At 44.1% G+C, this 22,842-nt stretch overlaps 1 protein-coding gene across 1 annotated transcript; it reads left to right on the top strand.

The window, feature by feature from the left end:
* Window positions 1-21,625: 21,625 nt before the first annotated feature.
* On the top strand, window positions 21,626-22,567 carry LOC141126704 (olfactory receptor 6F1-like). The gene has a single exon (XM_073612674.1). It carries the CDS (start codon window positions 21,626-21,628, stop codon window positions 22,565-22,567), a length of 942 nt encoding a protein of 313 aa, XP_073468775.1.
* Window positions 22,568-22,842: the final 275 nt, after the last annotated feature.

Raw genomic sequence — 22,842 nt, forward strand, 5'->3', positions numbered from 1 at the left:
CTATTAGAAAGACTTTGTAGTTTTTTTGGGGGGGGGCATCAAGTCCAACATCAGTTCCTGTACATGCCGGATTGCCCTATTCCCTTGCTGGGCAGAGACTTACTTGCTAAACTCAGAGCACACATATACTTCCAATCTGATGGACAGGCTATCCTAAAATTGCCCCATCCCTTTGAAGGCTGTATACTGCAAGACATCCCGGGACTATGGGCAGAAGACAACCCACCAGGATTAGCCAGACACATTCCCCCAATCCTTATCGAATTAACATCAGGAGCCACTCCAGTCAGCCTGAAACAGTACCCAGTCCCTCGAAAAGCCCTAGTAGGAATACAAAAGTACTTAAACAAATTCCTACACTATGGTATTCTAAAACCCTGTCAGTCTCCCTGGAATATACCTCTACTCTCAGTACAGAAACCCGGAACAGCTCACTGTCATCCTGTTCAAGACCTCAGAGCAGTCAATCAGGCTGTAATGACCATCCACCCAGCGGTCCCGAACCCATACAACCTATTGGGATTAATACCAGGGGAGGCCACCTATTTCACAGTTATGGATCTAAAAGATGCCTTCTTCTGTATCAGAGTGGCAGAACAATCGCAGTGCATTTTTGCTTTCCAGTGGGAGGACCCAGAGACTGGGGGTAAGGGACAACTGACATGAACATGTTTACCCCAGGGATTAAAAAAAAAAAAAAACTTCCCTACACTATTTGGAACAGCCCTGACCCAAGACCTGAAATCCTTCAAGTCTGATCCTGAGAATAGAGTCTTCCTTCAGTATGTGGATGACCTATTGATCACTGCCAAAAATAGAGAAGAGTGCCTTCAAGCTACTAATGAACTGTTACAATTATTGTGGGAAGCAGGTTATAAGTTGTCCCGGAAAAAGGCGCAATTGTGCCAAGAGACTGTAAAGTACCTGAAGATTCAGAGTATCACAAGGACAGAGACAATTGGGAGAAGGCAGGAAAGAAGCTGTTTGTCAGATTCCCACCCCGACTACCAGACAGCAAGTACGTGAATTCCTGGGGGTGGCAGGATTCTGCCGAATCTGGATACTGGACTTTTGCCACAAAAGCCAGACCCCTCTCCACAAAGGGGGGAGAAAAGGAACCCTTTCAATGGGGAGGACAACAAAACAGAGCATTCCAAGACATTAAGGTTTCCCTAATGCAGGCTCCTGTGCTAGGCCTGCCGGACAGCCAAAAAGTCTTCTATTTGTATGCCAGTGAAAAACAAGGAATAGCAGTAGGAGTCCTGACACAATACTTGGAGTCATGGCAGCGCCCTGTAGCATACCTTTCGAAACAACTGGACACTGTAGCTCAGGGATGGCCATCCTGCCTGCGGGCCATGGCAGCAACAGCCCTCCTTGTGGCTGAAGCTGACAAGTTGTCATTAGGTCAGGAGACTTATGTCCCAGTCCCACACCAAGTACAGGCATTAATGGATTACAAGGGAAATCACTGCGCACGCTCAAGTCACAACTGGCCAAGCTCTGTCAGGAAATCCAAATGAAATGGACCTTGATGTTGCCCATTGCTTTATTGAGAATTTGGAGTACCCCAACAAAGAGGACAAATCTGCCCCCTTTAAGGTACTGTATGGTAGGCCCCCACCCATCATTAGAGGGATAAGAGGAGACTTGCATCAGATAGGAGGGGTAGTTAACCGTGAACTGATACAGAGACTTGGGGAGAGTAAGCAAGACATAGGGAAATGGGTTCAAGAGAAACTTCCCATAAGCTTGTCAAACCCAGTACACCCCTTTAAACCAGGAGATACAGTGTGGATAAAGAAGTGGAACTTAACCCCACTAGGGCCAAAATGGAGAGGTCCTTACACTGTTCTGCTATCTACCCCAACAGCCATTAAGGTAGCTGAGGTGACACCCTGGATACACCACTCCAGGGTAAAATGAGCTGCTGACCTCACAGACTCCTGGCACAGTACAGTAGATCCCCAAGATCCTTTGAGACTGAGATTGACCAGAGAAATCAGAAGGAATAACTCCAGCCTTGTGTTCAGCACGCCACTGAAAGCTGCTGAATTTACGCACGGCAGAAGATAGAAGGACTTCAGCCCTGCGACCAGCACACCCCTGGAAGCTGCTGGCTCAACGCACAGCGGAAGATAAAGGACATCTACTAAGCTCTGCTCCAACCACAGCCCGGATGCTGGTTGGTCTGCGCATAAGCTGAAGCTTGAGGATATTCATCGATGTAATGTTTACTAAAATCTTTATAATGAGACTGTTGAAAGCCATAGCAGTGATACTGGCTGAGCTAAAAAGGGGGGAGGGTATTTCATGTGACCCTTGTATAAAGACCACCAGAGTAGGATCCATAACTACCAAGATGTTACTGTGGCACTCTCATTATCAATGCAAGGGCACAGTAGCTGGTACCTGCATACATAATGGGACTACCTATTCAATGTGCTCCATTGAAAATCAGATAACCTGTTATAACCCCACTTATGCACCCTATAAAACTTGGCTAACTGCTTGGAGCATTAGCTCCACCGGTAAGCTGGTAAACCATATCCTGATCACCAACTCAAGTATTGCAGAGACAAGTTTTAATTATTTTCTGATTCTCCCTATAGTGTATGGAGTGCTAATATTTTTACTCTTTTTTGTATTCTTATTGTTACCATGGACCAAGGGTCACTATCCCAGTGTTTTATAAGTTAATGAGAGACCCGACTGGAGCTGACAATGGGGAATAGTCTCGGTAGAAGAATGTTTTGTGCCTGCTAGTGAGGCCACCATAAAGAAGAAAGAAAAAACTGTATGTTATCTAGTGATGCTTAATCTTGCTCATATTAATCGCTATGATTATGATCAAAGGGGGGAATGAAGTCGCAACGAGGGTCAGTTTATATGGCCATAGTTATGCGTGTAGTAAGACTGATTTAGAATTTCAGCTAAGAATCATATTTCTAGTATTTCATGTTGAAACTACTTGTGACAAGTTGTGGTTAAAGGCACTGGACTTACTCACTCCCCTTCCCATCACAGAAACCTGCTAAGTTGTTCCTCTTTCTGTGCAAGGAAAGTTTTGCATAAGGTTTAAAAAATACACGTTTTGCAGAACTTGTCTGGTTTAGGATGCGTAGGTTGATTTTAGGTTGATTTTTAAAAGGTTAGAATGTTTTGTATAACGGAAATGTACCGCCTGTGACGCAATATGCTGAAATTATATGTACACTGTATGAGCTCTATTTTGCACACTTGACATATAGACACGAGTCGGGTCAAGAGTGTCCACTTTTTGGCCAAAAAGGTGGAATAAATCTCCCATACTTGAGTCCTGTGTCCAGCAACATCATTTTACCGATATTCTACCTGCTACTTCACTTCCAGGCTTTATTGTCAGAGCTTAACCACTTCCTGCCAGTGCTATAGCTGAAAGACGGTTACAGGGCAGGCTTACTTTGCCGGGAGGGTGTACATGGATGTCCTTCCGTGATCGCACTGCCCATGCGCCACTCTCTGTGATAGCTGAGACCTTCGGACTCAGCTGATCACAGATTGGGGTAAAGGGCCAATCACAGCGGTCCTTTACCACATGATCAGCCGCGTCCAAAGACAGCTGATCTCAGATGTAAACACAAGCCGGTTATCTGCGTGGAAGAGAGCCGATGAGGAAGAGAGCCGAGGAAGAGAGCCGATAACCGGCTTGTGTTAAAGGGACATAAGCACTGATAATCAGTGTCCTGATTATCAGTGCAATCTCAACAGTGCCCACCAGCGTTGCCAATAAGTGTCCATCAGTACTGCCAATCAGTGCTTTCTCATCAGTGTCACCTATCGGTGCTGCCTATCAGTGCCCATCAGTGCTGGCAATCGGTGCCGGCTATCAGTGCCACCTTATAGTGCCGCTCACCAGAGCCCATCATTGCCACCTATCAGAGCCCATTAGTGCTGCCTATCAGTGCAGCTTCATCAGTGCCACCTATCAGTGCCGCCTCATTGGTGCCACCTATTAGTGCCCACCAGTGCCACCTTATTAGTGCTCAGTGACACCTATCAGCGCCCATCAGTGCCACCTACCAGTGCCCATCAGTGCCACCTATCAGTGCCCACCAGTGCCACCTCAGTAGTGCTCATCAGTGACACCTATCAGTGCCCACCAGTGCAGGAGAAAAATTACCCGGTTTGCAAAATGTTATAACAAACTATGAAAAATATTTGCTTTTTTTTTCAAATGTTTTTTTTCTGTGGCCAGAAACCTGAAAAGGGGGGGGGGGGGGGTATCAAATATACAGCATATAACAAAGCATTAGCATTTAAAAATAAAATATTAAGTATCCAAAAAAATGACAAACGTGGGAAAAGGAGGAAAATGGAATTTTTAAAAACATTAAGATAAAAAAAGGAAGCTATAATTTATTTTTTATACTTATATAAATATATATATATATATATATATACATTATTTCAAAAACTTCCAAAAATTTCTGGAAGGTCTGGGATATTTGGATAGCCTCTACTGACACAGCCGCATCTAATGATGCACCAGATTATTTCAGGGAGGCTGTTATTTTAGGTATATCCTGGAAAAGAAAAAAAAAGGTAGAATCAAGAACACATAAGTTGATTTTTTATGTTTGTGCTGACAAAGTAGTTGTGCATGCCATGTACAGTATCTCACAAAAGTGAGTACACCCCTCACATTTCTGTAAATATTTTATTCTATCTTTTCATGTGACAACACTGAAGAAATGACACTTTGCTACAATGTAAAGTAGTGAGCGTACAGCTTGAATAACAGTGTAAATTTGCTGTCCCCTCAAAATAACTCAACACACAGCCATTAATGTCTAAACCACTGGCAACAAAAGTGAGTACACCCCTAAGTGAAAATGTCTAAATTGGGCCCAATTAGCCATTTTCCCTCTCTAGTGTCATGTGACTCATTAGTGTTACAAGGTCTCAAGTGTGAATGAGGAGCAGGTGTGTTAAATTTGGTGTTATCGCTCTCACTCTCTCATACTGGTCACTGGAAGTTCAACATGGCACCTCATGTCAAAGAACTCTCTGAGGATCTGAAAAAAAGAATTGCTGCTCTACATAAAGATGTCCTAGGATATAAGAAGATTGCCAAGACCCTGAAAATGAGCTGCAGCACAATGGCCAAGACCATATAGCGGTTTAACAGAATGGGTTCCACTCAGGACAGGCCTCGCCATGGTCGACTAAAGAAGTTGAGTGCACGTGTTCAACGTCATATCCAGAGATTGTCTTTGGGAAATAGATGTATGAGTGCTGCCAGCATTGCTGCAGAGGTTGAAGGGGTGGGGGGTCAGCCTGTCAGTGCTCAGACCATACGCCGCACACATCTGATTAGTCTGCATGGCTGTCGTCCCAGAAGGAAGCCTCTTCTAAAGATGATGCACGAGGAAGCCCGCAGCTTGCTGAAGACAAGCAGACTAAGGACATGGATTACTGGAACCATGTCCTGTGGTCTATGAGACCAAGATAAACTTATTTGGTTCAGATGGTGTCAAGCGTGTGTGGTGGAAACCAGGTGAGGGCTACAAAAGACAAGTGTGTCTTGCCTACAATCAAGCATGGTGGTGGGAGTGTCATGGTCTGGGGCTGCATGAGTGCTGCCGGCACTGGGAAGCTTCAGTTCATTGAGGGAACCATGAATGCCAACATGCACTGTGAAATACTGAAGCAGAGCATGATCCACTCCCTTCAGAGACTGGGCCACAGGGCAGTATTTCAACATGATAATGACCCCAAACACACCTCCAAGACATCCACTGCCTTGCTAAAGAAGCTGTGGATAAAGGTGATGGACTGGCCAAGCATGTCTCCAGACCTAAACCCTATTGAGCATCTGTAGGGCATCCTCAAACAGAAGGTGAAGGAGCGCAAGGTCTCTAACATCCCCCAGCTCCGTGATGTCATCATGTAGGAGTGGAAGAGGACTCCAGTGGCAACCTGTGAAGCTCTGGTGAGCTCCATGCCCAAGAGGGTTAAGGCAGTGCTGGAAAATAATGGTGGCCACACAAAATATTGACACTTTGGGCCCAATTTGGACATTTTCACTTAGGGGTGTATTCACTTTTGTTGCCAGCAGTTTAGACATTAATGGCTGTTTGTTGAGTTATTTTGAGAGGACAGCAAATTTACACTGCTACAATGTAAAGTAGTGAGTGTACAGCTTGTATAACAAAGTATCATTTCTTCAGTGTTGTCACATGAAAAAATAGAAGAAAATATTTACAAAAATGTGAGGGGTGTACTCACTTTTGTTAGAAACTGTATATAAGAGCCTACTACACACTATTCATGGGTCTAGATAAATCATTGTCCTGCTGGCATGGTGAGGCTTGGGAGTTGAATAATGATAACTGGGGGGACATTTGGGAATACCCTATGCCAGTGGTCATCAACCCTGTCCTCAGAGCCCACTAACAGGCCAAGTTTGCAAGATAACTGAAATACATCACAGGTGATATCATTTGCTGCTCAGTGATTGCAGTATTCTAATCTGCATCTCCCCAAGGTGATACATAAAACCTGGCTTGTTAGTGGGCCCTGAGGACAGGGTTGATGACCACTGCCCTATGCAACAACTGGTCTCTACTCAGGACCGGCTACTACAATTTAAAATTCTTCATAGAATATACTTTACTCCCCAAAAATTGCATAGGATATTTCCATCATACCCTGCTAAATGTTGACGTTGTCCAGAAGGCATGGCAACATTTATACATGTCTTCTGGGAATGCCTGGTCATCCAGTCCTTTTGGGCTGCTGTTTCCAAGTGTATAAGTTCTGTAACCTCTATATCTGTACCCTTATCTGTTGATGTTTGTATCCTGGGGCTGGTACGCCTTTTGGCCATGTCTAGAGCCATTATTAACATTGAAAGGCTTGCTTCTGTTTTACACATGCAAGGCCATCCTTTAACGACTGCCCACTGGGGGGGCGTTAATCAACGCCCTCCCGTTTCAGTGGTTATACCGGGATGATGCCTGCACCTACAGGCATCAACCCAGTTTCATTCTCTTCAGCTGGCGATTCCCTGCACCGTAAGAACAATCATAGCGGCAGTTCAGCCACTTGATCATTCTTACAGGCAGTGGGAAGGGACGCCCCCCCCTACTGCCGCCCTCTGGTGCTTCTCCGGGCTCACCCCTGTGATCAGTGAGCCAGAGAAGGAATCCACTGGCGGTGGAGGTTGACCACAGAGATCTCTGGGGAACAGATGGACCCCGGTCATCTCTATGACTCTCGAAGGTCCGGGCACGACGTTATGACGTTTTTATCTCAGGCTTTCCAGCCTGGAGGAGAGATGTGGGGTCTTATTGACCCCACATCTCTCCATAAAGAAGACCTGTCACATAGATTCCTATTACAAGGGATGTTTACGTTCCTTGTAACAGGAATAAAAGTGATAAAATAATAATAATAATAATAATTTAAAGGGAAAGTGTAAAAATCAAAAAATGAAAATAAAAGAAACAATACAAGCTTTTTTTAAAGCACCCCGTCCCTGCGAGCTCGCATGCAGAAGCGAACACATATGTACGTCACGCCCACATATGTTCTAAGGTAAGTATTTCATAATGAGCTAGTGTACGGTGCATACTAGCTCATTATGCCTTTGGCTTACAGGTTTTTTTGGTTTTTTTTTGGTTTGCTGGTATACAACTGCTTTAATGCAACAATCCCATTATATAAGTTTACTTATGGAGCGAGGTGTTGCCCTAAAAATTTCTGGAAGGTCTGGGATATTTGGATAGCCTCTACTGACACAGCCGCATCTAATGATGCACCAGATTATTTCAGGGAGGCTGTTATTTTAGGTATATCCTGGAAAAGAAAAAAAAAACAGGTAGAATCAAGAACACATAAGTTGATTTTTTATGTTTGTGCTGACAAAGTAGTTGTGCATGCCATGTACAGTATCTCACAAAAGTGAGTACACCCCTCACATTTCTGTAAATATTTTATTCTATCTTTTCATGTGACAACACTGAAGAAATGACACTTTGCTACAATGTAAAGTAGTGAGTGTACAGCTTGTATAACAGTGTAAATTTGCTGTCCTCTCAAAATAACTCAACACACAGCCATTAATGTCTAAACCGCTGGCAACAAAAGTGAGTACACCTCTAAGTGAAAATGTCCAAATTGGGCCAAAAGTGTCAATATTTTGTGTGGCCACCATTATTTTCCAGTACTGCCTTAAACCTCTTGGGCATGGAGTTCACCAGAGCTTCACAGATTGTCACTGGTGTCCTCTTCCACTCCTCTATGACAACATCACGGAGCTGGTGGATGTTAGAGACCTTGTGCTCCTGCACCTTCCGTTTGAGGATGCCCCACAGATGCTCAATAGGGTTTAGGTCTAGAGACATGCTTGGCCAGTCCATCACCTTTACCCACAGCTTCTTTAACAAGGCAGTGGTCATCTTGGAGGTGTGTTTGGGGTCGTTATCATGTTGGAATACTGCCCTATGGCCCAGTCTCTGAAGGGAGGGGATCATGCTCTGCTTCAGTATGTCACAGTACATGTTGGCATTCATGGTTCCCTCAATGAACTGTAGCTCCCCAGTGCCGGCAGCACTCATGCAGCCCCAGACCATGACACTCCCACCACCATTCTTGACTGTAGGCAAGACACACTTGTCTTTGTACTCCTCACCTGGTTGCCGCCACACACGCTTGACACCATCTGAACCAAATATGTTTATCTTGGTCTCATCAGACCACAGGACATGGTTCCAGTAATCCATGTCCTTAGTCTGCTTGTCTTCTGCAAACTGCTTTCTTGTGCATCATCTTTAGAAGAGGCTTCCTTCTGGGACAACAGCCATGCAGACCAAATTGATGCAGTGTGCGCGCATGATCTGAGCACTGACAGGCTGACCCCCACCCCTTCAACCTCTGCAGCAATGCTGGCAGCACTCATACGTCTATTTCCCAAAGACAATCTCTGGATATCACGCTGAGCATGTGCACTCAACTTATTTGGTGGACCATGGTGAGGCCTGTTCTGAGTGGAACTTGTCCTGTTAAACCGCTGTATGGTCTTGGCCACCGTGCTGTAGCTCAGTTTTAGGGTCTTGGCAATCTTCTTATAGCCTAGGCCATCTTTATGTAGAGCAACAATTCTTTTTATCAGATCCTCAGAGAGTTCTTTGCCATGAGGTGGCATTTTGAACTTCCAGTGACTATGAGAGAGTGAGAGCGATAACACCAAATTTAACACACCTGCTCTCCATTCACATCTGAGGCCTTGTAACACTAACAAGTCACATGACACCGGGGAGGGAAAATCACTAATTGGGCCCAATTTGGACATTTTCACTTAGAGGTGTACTCACTTTTGTTGCCAGCGGTTTAGACATTAATGGCTGTGTGTTGAGTTATTTTGAGGGGACAGCAAATTTACACTGTTATACAAGCTGTACACTCACTACTTTACATTGTAGCAAAGTGTCATTTCTTCAGTGTTGTCACATGAAAAGTTGTAATAAAATATTTACAAAAATGTGAGGGGTGTACTCACTTTTGTCAGATACTGTATATGTCACTCTGATATTACAGTGGCTAATGTTTTTATCTATACATGTTGTTATTATTACACAATGTCTGATTGATGTGCTTTATTATAGATAGTGAGACCTGTTACTTTCAACAAACCCCTGAGTGTGTCTTGAGGAAGCAAAACAGCGAAACGCGTTGAGGCACAGGGGCTCACTGCTGTCTACATGGTGTCAACATTTTGTTCATGCCATACACCCATGTCAATTGTGTGTTAAATTGTCTGTGTTTTTTAATTCTTTTGATACTTGCTCTGTTTGCGATTAGTTGTTACCAACAAAATATATTTGATTATACAATCACCCATCTTGCCTCTAAAGTCCTCTCCAGGGCCATTTTTTGGCCCCTTTCTTTCTAATATTTACCCCTTAATACGGATGTGGCTTCGGGAGTGTTTTTTTTTTTTTTCTAACTCTTGATTTTTACGTTATTACCTAAACCTGGGTATGCCCAATGGGCTTTTCTTTTGTGCTATACACTTACTGTAAATATTTAATAAAGATAATTTACAACAATAAATTGCTTTAGGGCCAGTTCACACCATAGAAACGCAGTCCGGATGCGCTCCAGATGCTTTTTTGCATGCGCGTTTTTGATGCGTTCCAGTACGTTTTTGATGCGTTTTTTGTGTGTTTTTGATTCAGTCCAGTGCATTTCCCCCCTTTTTTCCCTTAACCTGAAATAAGAACATGGGTGTTCCAGTGTGTTTTTGGTGCGTTTGGGTGCGTTCCTGTGCGTTCCCGTGAGTTTTTGATGCTTTTTACAGCATTCCAGTACAGTTCAGTGCAGGAAACATGCAGCATGCAGCACTTTTTTGTTTCTGGAACTGGAACGCACTGGAACTGCAAGCACTGGTGTGAACTATGCCATTGAAAACCATATAACCTACTTTCCATGCATTTTTGATGCAGAAAAAAACACACTGGACTGCATGTGGTGTGAACTGGCCCTAAAGTCTATTATAAGGGCCAGTTCACACCACATGCAGTCCAGTGCATTTTTTTTCTGCATCAAAAATGCATGGAAAGTAGGTTATATGGTTTTCAATGGCATAGTTCACACCACTGCTTGCAGTTCCAGTGCGTTCCAGTTCCAGAAAAAAAAGTAGAACATGCTGCATTTTTCCTGCACTGGACTGTATTGGAATGCTGTAAAAAGCATAAAAAACTCACGGAATGCACCGGAACGCACCTAAACGCACCAAAAACACACTGGAACACCCATGTTCTTATTTAAGGTTAAGGGAAAAAAAAGGGGGGGGATGCACTGGACTGCATCAAAAACTCACCAAAAATGCATCAAAAGCTCATTGGAAGGCATCAAAACCGCGCATGCAAAAAAAGCATCTGGAGCACATCCGGACTGCGTTTCTATGGTGTGAACTGGCCCTACAAGAAATTATAAATGAAAAATAAAATTTGCTCTTGTTGATTTTACAGTCTGATGTAATCAAATGTTTATTTCCGTGTGACAAGACTCATCATTAATTGCAACGTGAAAAACAAAATCCCCTAATCATCTGCTTTGCTGTTTTGTCCCAGTGGGGTTCATTCCCCGAAGTAGCTGATCACAAACATATAAAAGGACTCGAGAAGAATCCTTAAGACGAAACCCTAAGAGAGACCTCTGCCGGAGCATGGAGGTCCATAGAACACGGAGAATGACACATTCAGTGCTATAACACAGATCATCGTATTCCCAGGACGAATGGTGAGACAAACAATATTCCACGTGTATCATTAATGATGACATTCTATAGACAGCTGAGATCTGACATACAGAATGATTTATGAATGTTTTACTGATTGATGTTCTATCATCCTATCATCTATCTATCCTTACAGGGACACAAAACACAATTTACATCATCTTCATAATGTGCTTTATGTACAGGAGATGTAATGATTAGACATGTGCGGTTCGTTTCCTTCTGAATTAATATTCAGGACAAATGTTAGTTAATTAGAATAGTACCGAATTTAAACAAATCTGGAATAAAGAATACAAAAAATTTGGACGAAATTCAAATTCAAATCCTTGTCAAATTGTTTTTGAATACGGTACTTTTCAAATTGGAATAGCTTTCAAATTAGAATTCTATTCTATTCCTTTATTTTCTATTCTATTTTATTCTTTTTGGAAATTGGAAAACTATTCAAATTGGAAAACTTTTGGAATTGGAAAACTTTTGGAATTGGAAAACTTTTGGAATTGGAAAACTTTTGGAATTGGAAAACTTTTGGAATTGGAAAACTTTTGGAATTGGAAAGCTCTTGGAATTGGAAAGCTCTTGGAATTGGAAAGCTCTTGGAATTGGAAAACTTTTGGAATTGGAAAACTTTTCAAATTGGAAAACTTTTCGAATTGGAAAAACTTTTTGAATCGATTAGAAAACGAATAAACAGAATTCTGAAAACAAATGAAATGAATGAAACAAATTGAACTAAACAAATTTATGTAAATAACGAATCGAAACAATTTTTTTTTTCTTCGTTCTGCACATGTCTAGTAATGATGTTTGAGGAGGAATATGGAACATCTTCTGGAGATTCTTATCATAGAAAACAACAAAAATATTATTCTCTGATATATCACCTTCATTATTAAACACACAGATTATTCTTTATCCTTTAAAACCATAAAACAGGCTCTTTGGTAGTCACTAGACATGTGCAGAATGAAAAAAAATGTTTTGTTTCATTTCAATTGGTTATTTACATAAATTTGTTTAGTTAAATTCGTTGAATCCATTTAATTCGTTTTCAGAATTAGTTTTGTTTATTCATATTCAAATTGATTCAAATTTTCTAATTGGAATTCGGATTGATTCGAACATTTTTCGAATCAATTTTGAATAGTTTTCGAACTCAAATAGTTTTCAACCTCGAAACGTCTATGCCCCACAGATGCTCAATAGGGTTTAGGTCTGGAGACAAACTTGGTCAGTCCATCACCTTTACCCTCAGCTTCTTTAGCAAGGCAGTGGTCTTCTTGGAGGTGTGTTTGGGGTCATTATCATTGTCATGAACAGGTGTGACCAGAACCGTGTGATCTGCGACAGAGGACACCCAAACATATATACGTGAAAATATAATAATTTATTAAAGAAAGTGAGTAATATAATACAACCAACTTCAATATGACACAGTGCAATAACCAACCACAGACAGAGACCCACAAATAACAACAGATAGATAAGTGCAATAAATGGGAAATACCAGGATCATAAACAATAGCCAGGCCAGGGTCATACACAGCAGATCAGCAGATGGACAGGGGATGTTCCAGAGACATAAACGTAAGCCAGGCCAAGGTCATACACAGGGAGATCAGCAGATGGGGTAAGGAACACAGGACAGGGAGAGGATGGATGGGTCAGACTGCAGGCAGGGATGCAAGGTAACAGGTGGGACAGGATAGGGTCCGAGACAGGGAGACAGGATCAGGTTCAGGTTCAGGTTCAGGTTCAGGGCACAGGATCAGATTGCTAGCAGGTCAGGAGGCAATGAAAAAATCAAGGCAAACATGTGAATGTTTGCCGGGTATTTATAGGCCTGTGATTGGCCTCAAGTGACACCTGATTGTAGGAGGTACTGTCTGCTCCACATTGCCAGGATCCATCCGCTGGTGGACGCCAGTACTGTGGCCCAAAGATGATATACTATTAACAGGGAAAAGCTCTCCTGACAGTTCCAAACTGCCAGGAGACACCTGCTGGTGGACCTCAGTACTGCATGCCAAATAACAGGTATTACCAGCGGATGGAACATTTCCTGACAGTACCCCCCCTCAAAGGAGCGGCCTCCGGACGCTCCAATTGGTTGTAATTGTCCATAGTCTATGGCATCAAGCAGAACAACAGATGGTGGCACAACAGGCAGAACAGGTGGTGGCACAGCAGGCATGGGCACTTCAAGCTGGGCAGCAGGCTCATCAAGCTGGGCAGCAGGCTCATCAAGCTGGAGAGCAGACACCGAGACATCAGGCTGGAGGGCTGGCACCCGGACATCAGGCTGGAGGGCTGGCACCCGGACATCAGGCTGGAGGGCTGGCACTAGAACTTCAGACTGGGCAGTAGGCAGAACAGCAGGTGCTGGCACAACAAGCTGAACAGCAGGCACATCGGACTGGATAGCAGGTACTGGAACTTCAAACCGGGCAGCTGGTACTGGAACTTCAGACTGGACAGTGGGCACAGGTGCTGGCACATCAGGCAGAACAGCAGGTACTGGCACAATAGGCTGAACAGCAGGTACATCGGACTGGATAGCAGGTACTGGAACTTCAAACCGGGCAGCTGGTACTGGAACTTCAGACTGGACGGTGTGCACAGGTGCTGGCACATCAGACAGCACAGCAGGTGCAGTGGACTGAATAGCAGGTACTGGAACTTCAAACCGGGCAGCCGGTACTGGAACTTCAGACTGGACAGTGGGCACAGGTGCTGGCACATCAGGAGGAACAGCAGGCACTGGCACATCAGGCAAAACAGAAGGTGCTGGCACAACAGGCTGAACAGCAGGTGTATCGGACTGGATAGCAGGTACTGGAACTTCAAACCGGGCAGCTGGTACTGGAATTTCAGACTGGACAGTGGGCACAGGTGCTGGCACATCAGCAGGCATCGGAACATCAGGCTGGGCGGCGCACAGGAACACATCAGGCTGGAACAGATCAGCTGGCGGAGAGGCAGGATTGGACACTGGCATGATGGTATGGGTTGGATTAGCTGGTGTGGAGGCAGGTTGGGTTACTGGCAGGATTGTCTTGGTTGGAAAAAACTTTCGTTTTTTCTTTGGCTTAGCCACTGAAGCTCTGTAGGTGAGGGGTGCAGCAGACTGGAAAGGAGGATTGGAATATGGCAGAGAAGAGGTAACAGTAGCTGGAGGAGGTTCCTGTGGGTTTGTGGACAACTGAGAAGAGGCAGGTGAGTTGAATGCAGGATAGGTGCAGCAGGTAGGGACAGGGTATCGATATTTGGTGGGAAGCAGGGTATATTGGGCCGAAACGGAGGTTGCCATGGGTGAAGGGAAAAAAGACTCCTGGGCAGGCAGGTGTCTAATAGTAGGTCTGGGTTGTGCATAGCTGACCGAAGCTGGAGATAATAAGTCTGACCATGCCTGTAGTACAGGTTGAACAAACGTGGGTTCACATACTGCCTGTCTAACCAGGGACTGCACAGAGTCTATACAATCCACTAGCACCTGTTTAGGACAAGCTGAATAATGCTCCAGAAAGTATACAGCATCATCCTCCAACAGCCACACCAGAGACTCCACCTGATCACTACTGAAGGGGGGAGAAAAATCATCATTTCCTTTAGGACTGCTAGACAAGGCTAGCTCAGCACACACCTGTATCAGTGGCTGAACGTTTTCAAACAGAAATCTACCCTGATCAACCAGAGAATGGGCCAGACGGATACACTCCAGGAGCTGATCCCTGGCCCACTCTTTCAAAACCAGACAGTAATTGTTATCCTCCAACACCAGTGAGGCAAGGAGAACAACTGTTTCTGATTGCATTTTAATAGCACTACAATGGTTCCTCTGCGCAGTCACTTCTGGTCAGAGATGGCCTTGATTTACTGTCATGAACAGGTGTGACCAGAACCATGTGATCTGCGACAGAGGACACCCAAACATATATACGTGAAAATATAATAATTTATTAAAGAAAGTGAGTAATATAATACAACCAACTCCAATATGACACAGTGCAATAACCAACCACAGACAGAGACCCACAAATAACAACAGATAGATAAGTGCAATAAATGGGAAATTCCAGGATCATAAACAATAGCCAGGCCAGGGTCATACACAGCAGATCAGCAGATGGACAGGGGATGTTCCAGAGACATAAACGTAAGCCAGGCCAAGGTCATACACAGGGAGATCAGCAGATGGGGTAAGGAACACAGGACAGGGAGAGGATGGATGGGTCAGACTGCAGGCAGGGATGCAAGGTAACAGGTGGGACAGGATAGGGTCCGAGACAGGGAGACAGGTTCAGGATCAGGGCACAGGATCAGGGCACAGGATCAGGGCACAGGATCAGGGCACAGGATCAGGGCACAGGATCAGGGCACAGAATCAGGGCACAGAATCAGGGCACAGAATCAGGGCACAGAATCAGGGCACAGAATCAGGGCACAGAATCAGATCGCTAGCAGGTCAGGAGGCAATGAAGAAATCAAGGCAAACATGTGAATGTTTGCCGGGTATTTATAGGCCTGTGATTGGCCTCAAGTGACACCTGATTGTAGAAGGTACTGTCTGCTCCACATTGCCAGGATCCATCCGCTGGTGGACGCTAGTACTGCGGCCCAAAGATGATATACTATTAACAGGGAAAATCTCTCCTGACAGTTCCAAACTGCCAGGAGACACCTGCTGGTGGACCTCAGTACTGCATGCCAAATAACAGGTATTACCAGCGGATGGAACATTTCCTGACTATCATGCTGGAATACTGCCCTGCAGCCCAGTCTCATACACTCTTGACACCATCTGAACCATATAAGTTTATCTTGGTCTCATCAGACCATAGACATGGTTCCATCCATGTCCTTAGTCTGCTTGTCTTCAGCAAACTGTTTGCTGGCTTTCTTGTGCATCATCTTTAGAAGAGGCTTCCTTCTGGGACGACAGCCATGCAGACCAATTGAGCACGTGACCTCAACTTCTTTGGTCGACCATGGCGAGGCCTGTTCTGAGTGGAACCTGTCCTGTTATACCGCTGTATGGTCTTGGCCACCGTGCTGCAGCTCCGTTTCAGGGTCTTGCCAATCTTCTTATAGCCTAGGCCATCTTTATGTAGAGCAACAATTCTTTTTTTCAGATCCTCAGAGAGTTCTTTGCCATGACATGCCATGTTGTTCCAGTGACCAGTATGATAGAGTGAGAGCGATAACACTAAATTTAACACACCTGTTCCCCATTCACACCTGAGACCTTTTAACACTAATGAGTCACATGACACCAGGGAGGGAAAATGGCTAATTGGGCTCAATTTGGACATTTTCACTTAGGGGTGTACTCACTTTTGCCGCCAGTGCTTTAGACATTAATGGCTGTGTGTTGAGTTATTTTGATGGGGACAGCAAATTTACTCTGTTATACAAGCTGTACACTCACTACTTTACATTGTAGTAAAGTGTCATTTCTTCAGTGTTGTCACATGAAAACATAGAATAAAATATTTACAAAAATGTGAGGGGTGTACTCACTTTTGTGAGATACTGTATATTTATGTTTGATTTTTCCGTGTTTTTAGAATTTTAGAATCTTACAATAAGTTTGTAGGCTGCAACTTTTTTTATATGATATTTATATCATTATAGTCAAGGAACTGGTGGTAGTTGCAAATGGAATACCTATGGCCATAGGCTGCTCGCCCTTCCACATGCAGCAGGAAAGGAAAGGAAAGTAGCAGAAAATGGAGAGGGGGATTCAATTGATAGTAGGTAGGCCTGGCAGCAGCAAAAATTTAACATGGAATCCTGTAGCCATAGGTTGCCCACCTTTCCTCTAATAAGGACCAGCCAAAAAAAAACACAGATTATACTAATGCTGTTTTTTGGATGCCCAGTTTTTTCACTACTTTCTGCTTGGGATTGTGTGTGATTACAACCTGTTATATTATACATTATTTTATAACATACCAGCTTATGAGATTTTAAAACGCTTTTTGTGATTTACCAAAGATTGTGTTATAAAATGTTGTTTGACTTGGTACCTTAAAAATCATATTTTTCTCTTTGCAAAAGGTCTTGAACATTCACATATCTGATACCCTGTTTTTATTACCTCATTCACAGTTTTGAATTCATATCAGTGCCACATAAAGGTAAATGGGTGCCAGGAATTGCTCTTTCTCCATCTCCCCTTTCCACTACTTCCAACTACTTCTCCCTCTACTCCCTTTACTCCTCTCCACCCATTACTCCTTCTCCCCCTTCCTCTTTCACCTCCTCCATCTACTCCTCCTTTCCTTCACCTCCTCCCTCTACTACTCTTATTTCTCCCTTTTCCCTTCCTCCCCTCCTCTCCTTCCTCCTTCACATCCTCCTTCTTCCTCTCTCTCCCCTTTCTCCTTGACCACCTCCTCCTCCTCCTTCTACTCCTTTTCCCCTTCTACTTCTTGTCCTCTTCCTCCTCCACTCCTCCTCTCCTTCCTACCATTGTCCCTATTCTCTACTTCTCTCCCCCCTCTAATCCTTTTATCCTTCACTCCTCCTCCCTCAACTTTTTCTTCCCTTTTTCCTCCATCTCCTTCCACTTCTTCTACTTCTCTTTCTCCTTCTTCCATCTCCTTATCACTCTACTTCTCTTCTCCTTCCTCCTTAACCTCCCCCTCTACTCCTCTTCTTCCTCCCACCTCCCATTCCTCTTTCACATCCTCCTCTTCCTCTCCCCTTACCCCTCCCGCTCCTCCTCCTTCTACTCCTTTTCTTTTTTGTCCTCTTCCCCCATCACCTTCACCTTGTTCCTATCTCTGTCCCCTTTCTCTACTTCTCTTGCCCCTCTGATCCTCCTCCCCTTCACTCCTCCTCCCTTTACTTCTCATTCCCTTCTTCCTCCATCTCATCCCACTTCTTCCTCTTCATCTTCATATTCCTCTACTCCTCTTCTCCTTCCTACTTAACCTCCTTCCTCTACTCTACTTCTTCCTTCTTCACCTCCTCCTCTCCTTCCCTCTACCCCCCCCAACTCCTCTTTTACTTAAAGAGGAGCTTCAGGCTCCTTCAGAAAAAAATAAAAGCCAGCAACTACAAATACTGTAGCTGCTGACCTTTCAATATTATAAGGGCTCTTACCTTTCCAGGAATCCAGCAGTGTCCTCACCCGAGCCGATTTTTCACCCGGCTATCTGGTGCTGCCACTGCCATCTCCACTAAGGGAAATGAACAATGAAGCCTTGCTGCTCCACAGCCGATTCCCTACTGTGCAACGCGCAAAGCATGCAGCACTTTTTGGGCCAACTGCGAGGGAAGGAAGAGGGGGGGACTTCTGGCTCAGTTTGTTGTGGCAAACTGAGCTTGAAATGGGGGCAGGTAGCTGTCAAAATCAAGTACCCACTCCCCCCACCCCCCAAAAAAGGTGCCAAATGTGGCATCAAAGGGAGGGGGGGCAGACAAGCGGAGCTTTCTCTTTTGGGTGGAGCTCTGCTTTAATCCTTCACTTCCTCCACCTTCTACTCTACTTCTTCCTTCAGCTGCTCTTCTTCTACTGCCTCTCTCCCCTCCTTCTCCCTCTACTCCTCCTCTCCTTCCTCCTTCATCTCCTTCTCCCTCTACTACACATCTCCTTCCTCCTCCAACTCCCCCTCCCTCTACTTATTTTCTTGCTCTACTCCTCTTTAGTGATTAACCAAACTGCCTTGAGTTAGGTTCATTCAGGGTTTGGCAAACTTGAAAGACATTAAACCCAATTAAAATCAATTGGAGCTGAATCTCACAAATCAAAATGCCCATTTTCTGGGTTAATAGACACATTGACTCAATCTTTGATCTGCAACTTAACATGTCTAACTCTAAAGCATTATTATTTTTCTCCAACAATCCATGATAGCACATACTGTATACACCAGTGTTTCAATGGCCTCTTGACTCTTTTCCTTAGTTAAGAATATCCCTAGCCTCTTACGATACCTTTTATTCAGAAAATTGTCCCCCACTTTATTCAAAAAATTGTCCCCCACTTTTGTGCAAGCTTAAATCTCTGTTAACTGCTTCAGATAAATGTCAAGTCTTGTGGCTAGGAAGAATAGCGGCAATTAAAATGTATTATCTCCTGAAATTGCTTTACTACTTTGGGGTGCTTCTAGCTGCTCCATTACTCATATTCTCCATTCTATCAAACATCTGGAACAACTGAAAACCTACACTTTGCCATTCTGTGTTACCACAGGCCAAATGCCCTCAACATGGAAGGCAGATGGCCAGGGGGTCCCTCCTGGCAAAGCATCTTGTCTACACAATGATGAGGGCAAGGGCCTCTTCACCACACCCTGGATATTTAATATGAGAATGCAGCCTGGCTGACCAGAAAAGGGGGGTAATCATGTACCCCGCCTCTTCTTGAACCAAACCAGGCCCTACTTACCCTACGTCACCTACTCTTCCTCTCTTTACATCTCTTCTCCTTCTTCTCTACTTCCACCTACTCTTCTCTTTACTGCTTTTTCTAGTCTACTCCACTCCTCTTCTGCTTCCTCCTTCTCCACATCCCTCTAATACTCACGTTTTTCATCTACTCCACCTCCCTCTACTCCTTATCCCTTTCCTTATTTGCGTCTATCTCCTTATGCCCCTTCCTCCATCATCTCTTCCTCCTTCTGTTTATCTACTCCTTCCTCCCCTCCCCCCTTCTCCTCCTTCTACTCCTCCTACACTTGCTTCTTTATCTCCTTCACCCACCTACTCCTAATCTCCTTACTCCTTAGACTTTTTCTACCTCTGCTCCACATCCTTTCCTCTTTTACTTCATCTTCCTCGTTCTAACCTCTCAATCACTACTCCTTCTCTCCTTTTTCTTTCATTCTGTCTACTCCTCTTCCCCCTCTACTCCTTACCCCTTCTTCACCTTATTCCCCCCCCCTTTCCTCATTCACCTCTTCCTTGTTTAATTTTTCCTCTTCTCCTTTTACTCCTTTTTTGATTTCTCCTTAATCTTTCCCCAATTTGTCTCTACTCCTCCACCCTTCCTCCTCCACATCCTTCCTCTACACCTTTTCTCACTTTACTCTTCTTTCACTTTTTTTTCCCTCTACTCCTTTTCTCCCTTGTCTGCTTCTTGGCTCACCTACCTCCTCTTCTTCCTCCTTTACCTCTTCCTCCCTCTACTCCTTCCTCTGCTCCTCATCCCATTTCTCTTTCACTTCTTCCTCTTCTTTTCCCTTCACCTCCACTTCCTCCCTATTTTTCGTCTTCTCCTTCTTCCTTCTCCTTCTATACCTATTCGCTGTTTACTCCTTCCCCCTTCCTCCTTACATCTTTCTCCTCCCTCTACTCATAATTAATTCCTCTTCACTCCCTCCCTCCACTCCTCTTCTACTTCCTCCTTCACCTCCTCCCTATTCCACCTTCAACTCCTCCTCTTTTTCACCCTTTCTCTTTTACTTCTTCCATCTCTCTCTATTTCATTACTCTTTCCTCTTTCATCTCCTACTCCCTTTAATCCTCTTCTTAATCTACCTCCTTCTCCCCTTCATCCTTCACCTCTTCCTCCTCCTCTCCTTCATCCTTTGCTTCTTCCTCCTCCTCCCCTTTCATCCTTCACCTCTTCCGCCTCCTCCCCTTCATCCTTCACCTCTTCCTCCTCCTCCCCTTCATCCTTCACCTTTTCCTCCCTTTCATCCTTCACCTCTTCCTCCTCCTCCCTTTCATCCTTCACCTCTTTCTCCTCCTCTCCTTCATCCTTGGTGTCTTCCTCCTCCTCCCTTTTATCAGTCACCTCTTTCTCCTCTTCCCCTTCATCCTTCACCTCTTCCTCCTCCTCCCCTTCATCCTTCACCTTTTCCTCCCTTTCATCCTTCACCTCTTCCTCCTCCTCCCCTTCAACCTTCACCTCTTCCTCCTCCTCCCCTTCATCCTTCACCTTTTCCTCCCTTTCATCCTTCACCTCTTCCTCCTCCTCCCCTTCATCCTTCACCTTTTCCTCCCTTTCATCCTTCACCTCTTCCTCCTCCTCCCTTTCATCCTTCACCATTTCCTCCTCCTCTTCTTCATCTTTTGCTTCTTCCTCCTCCTCCCTTTCATCATTCACCTCTTCCTCCTCCTCCCCTTCAGCCTTCACCTCTTTCTCCTCCTCCCCTTCATCCTTCACTTCTTCCTCCTCCTCCCCCTTATCCCTTTATTTTCCCTCTACCCCAACTCTTCCTCTTTCACTTCCTTCTATTCCCGCTACTGTTCTCCTTCTTCTCTTCCTCTTTGTCCTTCACCTCAGCCCCCCCTCTACTGCTCATCCCCTTCCTCTTTCACCTCATCCTTCTTCTTCTTTTCCTCTTCTTTGTATCTGATATGTGATTGTTTCCTTCACAGATGGTGTATCCTGATAATTGCACAGTCATCACTGAAATTCTGCTCACCGGATTTAAATCTTTTGAAGGCTTCAGAATCCCAATTTTTGTTCTGTTTCTGATCATTTACATTTTGATTTGCTGTGAAAATGTATTGATCATCTATATCATTTTTAGTAGCGCTCGTCTCAAGGCGCTGATGTTTTTCATAATTCAGAGCATGTGCGTATGTGATCTGCTGCACATCTCAAATGTTATTCCAAAATTTCTAAATGATGTTCTTTCTGAGAGGCCGACCTTCACGGTAACTGGTTGCATTCTACAATTACAGATGCATGGGATTTCGGGAGTGATTGGTTCTTTCCATTATGCTCTAATGTCTTATGATCGATATCTGGCGGTTTGCTATTCATTACATTATTCTTCTTTTGTGAATAACAGAATTTATTTTCAGATCATCATCGTATTTTGGATCATTTCAATTGCTTGTCCAAGTGTAATATGCGGGTTCATGAGTCAGTTACTATTTTGTGGTAAAGACACAATTCACCATTTCATCTGTGATTCTTCTCCGTTCCTGGACCTGGCCACCTCCAATACAACACATATTCGTATCTTTTCTGTTGTATTAAGTGCATTTATGATATTGGGCACATGTTTGTCTGTTTTTGTAACGTATGTGTTTATAATTCACACAGTTCTTAAAATTACCTCATCCTCCGGCAGGAAGAAGACCTTCTCTACATGTAGCTCCCACCTTATTGTGTTTTTCATGCAGTACGGTCTCTCTCTTGGGGTCTATGTTTTGCCAGCTAACATAGTAACAATCCAACTTACCATCACTACCACTTTCATACTGTTTTTCTGGACCCCCTTAGTGAACCCGCTGATATATACATTTAACAGTAAAGAGTTCCGTGCAGAATGCCTAAGAAAGATTAAGACAGTGGATAAGATATTTTGACATCACATTTCCTTTGAACCGAATAGACATATCATTTTTGGTCATCGTCAAGCTATATTCCAAACAGATAAAGAATGCACACATTAATGCAGTTCTACATTCATTATTCATATTCTTTAGATCAGAGGTCTCCAAACGTTCTAAACAAAGGGTCAGTTAACGATCCTTCAAACCTTAGAGGGGCTGGACTGTGACTAGTGGGAGTAGAAAATAACCTGGCATCAATAACAATTCCCCTTCATTGGTGTCCATGAGATGAATAGTACCCATAGCTC

Source organism: Aquarana catesbeiana, linkage group LG01 (assembly GCF_042186555.1).
Source record: "Aquarana catesbeiana isolate 2022-GZ linkage group LG01, ASM4218655v1, whole genome shotgun sequence".
Lineage (NCBI taxonomy): Eukaryota > Metazoa > Chordata > Amphibia > Anura > Ranidae > Aquarana > Aquarana catesbeiana.